Raw genomic sequence first — 4520 nt, 5'->3', positions numbered from 1 at the left:
TAAGTAAACACACATAATTCCAGATTGAAAATGAAACATATCCAATAACTAGGTGAAAAATTTTAATTTTAAGGTTAAATTTTTCTATTTTCAAATCTTTTTGAACTTTTATTACCCTACATACCACACAACAAAGTATCATCAAAGATTGATTCTTGGAAGAAATATATTACCCTACATACCACACAACAAAGTATCATCAAAAATTGATTCTTGAAAGGAATACATTAAATGTAACATTAGAATATATTACCCTACGTACCACACAACAAAGTATCGTCGAAGAATCAAAGATTAATACATGGGATGAATATACTAATTTAAAAGTTTTTTATTCATTTGTATACAGTTACTATTTTCTTTTAAAGCCAATATCAGTTGCAACTTTTCAGCAGCAATAATGAAAGTATTGTCTGATATCCATCATTGATTTTATTTCAAGATATAAGAGAATCAAAAAACACTTAATGGGAATATAATTCTTAACAAGAATGTATGTGTTAAGACTCAAGGATTTTAATTGTGAACAAGAATGTATGTGTTAAGACTCAAGGATTTAAATTGTGAACAAGAATGTACGTGTAAAGTCTTGCATTGACCTGAGTAGAATATAATCTAACCAGTTACACAAAAGTGATAATCTCAGGAAACTTGCATTCTACTGAGTGAATGAAAGAAGCAGTTGCTTTTGGATTGATTTGATTAGTAGTTATAGTTTTGTGTGTATTTCATATATATAATTATAAAGTATTATTTGTGTCTTTCAAGATCTGAATTCCACGGAGGGTGATGAAAGAAAAGTTGAAATAGATAACAAGTGAGTAGGAACCCCTTTACAGCAATTATTCTGTCAGATTTCACAAGAAGAAATCTGACCTTTCAGAATTGATGTCTGAAGAATCATAATAATTTAATTTTTTGAACATTCTGAGATAATGAATCAAACTACAGAGAGCATTAAAAATTATTCTTTAATTAATTGAACTAAGTGATTGTTTTAAAAAACAATTGCAAATTAAGAATGACAAACTGTCATTGTTTAGAAATATTCATATTTGCAGAGTTTGTGGTCATTATATATTGCTATGTCTTTCCTTTTACGTGCAAAATAACTTCAACTGTATCCATTGTATATGATTTTTTTTATATATAAATCCTTTTTAACAGTCATTTAAACTAAATGTAAGAATTTTCTAAATTATGATCAAAGTTGGGATTAACAAACAACAAAGTTTTGTTCATATATTCTCCATCAAAAAGCATAATTTAAAGTTCTGAGCACATAACAATTATTAAATGAAAATTGTAAAAAACAAAACTAATTAGTTATGCTGATAAATATTATGAGGTTCCTTATTCACATTTTTATTGCTAAGTTAGTTTTTAAATAATTCTAAATATTTCAAATGTAATTGTTTTTTTAATTTGGGGGGGGTTGGTTCTAAAGGATTTGGTAAAAATAAGGCCACCTGCAGTCCAGTTAATGATAATAAATTAGTTTATTTAATTTGAAACAGTATACTATCCCTTGTGCACAGTTGTAGGCCCTAAATCACAAATAACATTGTCACTTACAAAAGAAATTTACTTGCTAATTGTACTACAATGTATGTACAAATTAACTTAGCTAGTCTAATTTCACAATTTATCAATCAAGTAACTAACACTAACCTGAATACTTCACTAGCTTTTCAACCACTAAGCTAACTGACAACTAAATACTTTACTGGATGACTGGCACTCTTCTAACTGAAAACTGACTCAATGCTTCACTGATTCTCAAATTTATAATGTAGCCTTGTTTTTAGACACTTTTCTAAAAGTTTTGCAATCACTAGTATTCACAAATGTTCAATGTATTCTAGGACTAGTTTTATAAACTTACTTAATCTTAACTTCATGCACTCTCTAGCAAACATTTAAGATTGAAAAATATAGCTTACAACATAAGAAAATGTCCCTTCAAAAATTTCAAATCAACGACTTTTGTAGTAATACAGCTTGTTTCTTTGTGAGCTGTGAGGCCATAACAAATTTTACTTAACTGGTTACATTTTGGAAAACAATTTATACACTCAAAATTGAAGTAGAAATTAATATGGATTTTTCTTCAAATTTTAAGTTTGTTAGAGATAAATAAAACATGACCTGTTACTCCAGAAAACAGTTAGCTTTATTTAAGCCAACATTTTGCCGTTATAGCTTCATCAAGGTAAACAAGACACTTACCAACTGATTTAGGCTTATACAAAAGATTGTTGCAAAAAATCATTTATATAAGCCTAAATCAGTTAGCAAGTGTCTTGTTTGTTTCAACGAAGCCGTAATGATGAAATGTTGGCTTAACCCTTTCACCACATAATTAGACTTCATGGTTAATCCCCAACCAATGTCATTTCTCCATCAAAAAACATCATAAATTAGCAGCATATTTTGCTGTGTTATGCATTATGATATATAAGACATGCTTATATTATATGTCTTGATTTAAGGTGTCAATAAATAACAGAAATTATGATAAAAACATGGAGAAAATGTGACATCTTTGTGCATGGGTGGCGCGGGTGCTTCATGTCATCTGCTGGCTGGGGCATCAGCTGAGGGATTGTTTATACTTGTGTTTCCCGCTCACACTCCCAAATATCAACATACCTGGTGTCTGGGGATTGATTCAAGCTTGTGGGGGGGGGGTGATGGCTTTAGAGAAAATTCGATCTTCGCTGTCAAAAACAGTTAATCTTCCATCGCCTATAGTCGCTTCCAGCAGTGAAAGGGTTAAATATAACCAATTATGTTTTCTGGAATAATAGGTTGTTTCATTTATCATTTTAACAATGAATACAACTTTCTAGTTTGTGCTGCCAACTTTAAACTAATAAAATTTAAGCTTGCTAATACATTTATTAGTTGAGTACAAATACAGTTTATCTCGATGTAATTATAATTCTTTTGTTGCAAAGTGTCATCCACAAGGGAAAAATATTGTTCAATGTGCTTTTAGTAAAATACTTTTAGAATAATATTCTATATATTACATATACCACATTCTCCCAGTTTTCTGTTCAGTTAGATTTTGTTTATAAGATATATCAACAGTGTTACAACAGTACTATAATAACATGAGGTCAAGTGTGGTGCACAGCGTCAGGTTGAATTGCACATTTTGTGTGCATTGTCATTTACTGTGTTTTTGAGTTATTACGTGTCATGATTTGAATAAACAATATCATAAAAAATCATTTTATTTTCCAGTACACTCAACATTTTATTTTTCAGCATATGAAAAATAAATAAGTCATTATTGGAAACTAGCCCATGAGCATCTGAAAAAGTGTGATAAAAGATTTATTAACATTTAGTTTGAAACCTGTTAACTTTTTTCTGTCTGGTATCAAATAGAATTTTGCTGGTCATTGTAGCAGAGTCTTTCTGAAACACGTGTAAACAGTTTTGTTATCATAATTTTGAACACCCATCCCCACCCACTTGTAAATAACTTTGAATTTTATTATTTAATTAATTTTTACGAAATTCATCTTTCATTTCTTTTTTTGCTCTAAAACTTGTGCAGAATTGAAAACAACACTGGACAGTGGTCTCCTATACAAAATGGCCAAGGAGAAACCCAAACTCAGAATATAAAACGAGGATGCTGTTTAATAGATGAAAGAACAAAAAAAGAGAACTTTTGGATGGATGAGGGAAAGGAAGAAACAAATTGTCATAGTAATCCATTTTATCTTTTATCTAATGTACAAAAACAAAACTCTGAGTGTTTAGAAAACGTGCAGCAGGAAAATTCCTTGCCTCTAATCCATCATCGGCTCTCTAAAGAACAAGGTGTGTAGGAAAATAAAAATTGAAGTGTAACAATTTTATTATGTGGATTTAAAATAAGTTTAAATATAATGTTTTAAAATTATTGTTCCACTAAGCAGCTCCACGTATACATCCTTCATGGGTATTAAAGCCTCTGGTGTGAGCCTTTGAAAGTGATTAAACAATTAACCTCATTTAGCATTCCTTATTCTCCAACTTTTGCTTAACAACTACGTATGTAACAAACAGTAACCCCCAAAATGATTACGATTTCAAAAGAACATATCCTGAAGGGCATCAAATGTACAGTTGCGTCAGCGAGGTCACATGACTAGTGTCACGCCACGTTTCTAGAACTATCCTGTACCTTGGCGACTGCTCTAGCATTTACTAGATATAGGGTAGTCTGGTATATATAAGAGGGGACAACGTGACGTGATAATGTGTGTGTAGGTAATGAGTAATTGAACTGCAGTCAGAGAGAGACGTATTGTTGAAGTTAACATTCGTTGTTAAAACGTTTGTGAAAGAGCAACTGTTGAAAATAAGTGTATCGTGAAGTTATATTCAGAAAGAATAAACCAGTTTTATTAAGTAAGGACTTGTGTCACTAAAGTTTCGTCGGAACGAAGTTACGGAAAGTTAATTAACAAACGGAGATGTAACAAATTGGTGTCAGAGAGTGGGACAGAAAAAAAAAA

At 30.7% G+C, this 4520-nt stretch overlaps 1 protein-coding gene across 1 annotated transcript in view; it reads left to right on the top strand.

Annotated features, from left to right (window-relative positions):
- LOC106473443 overlaps positions 1 to 4520 on the top strand; it is a 48001-nt gene that overhangs the window by 20635 nt on the left and 22846 nt on the right. Inside the window, exons 6-7 of the mRNA XM_022401882.1 lie at positions 769 to 817; positions 3572 to 3840. Of these exons, the coding sequence (XP_022257590.1) occupies positions 769 to 817; positions 3572 to 3840 (318 nt within the window). The remainder of the gene's footprint in view (positions 1 to 768; positions 818 to 3571; positions 3841 to 4520) is intronic.

Source organism: Limulus polyphemus, unplaced genomic scaffold, assembly GCF_000517525.1.
Source record: "Limulus polyphemus unplaced genomic scaffold, Limulus_polyphemus-2.1.2 Scaffold6178, whole genome shotgun sequence".
Lineage (NCBI taxonomy): Eukaryota > Metazoa > Arthropoda > Merostomata > Xiphosura > Limulidae > Limulus > Limulus polyphemus.
This window is presented reverse-complemented; position numbering and strand designations above follow the sequence as displayed.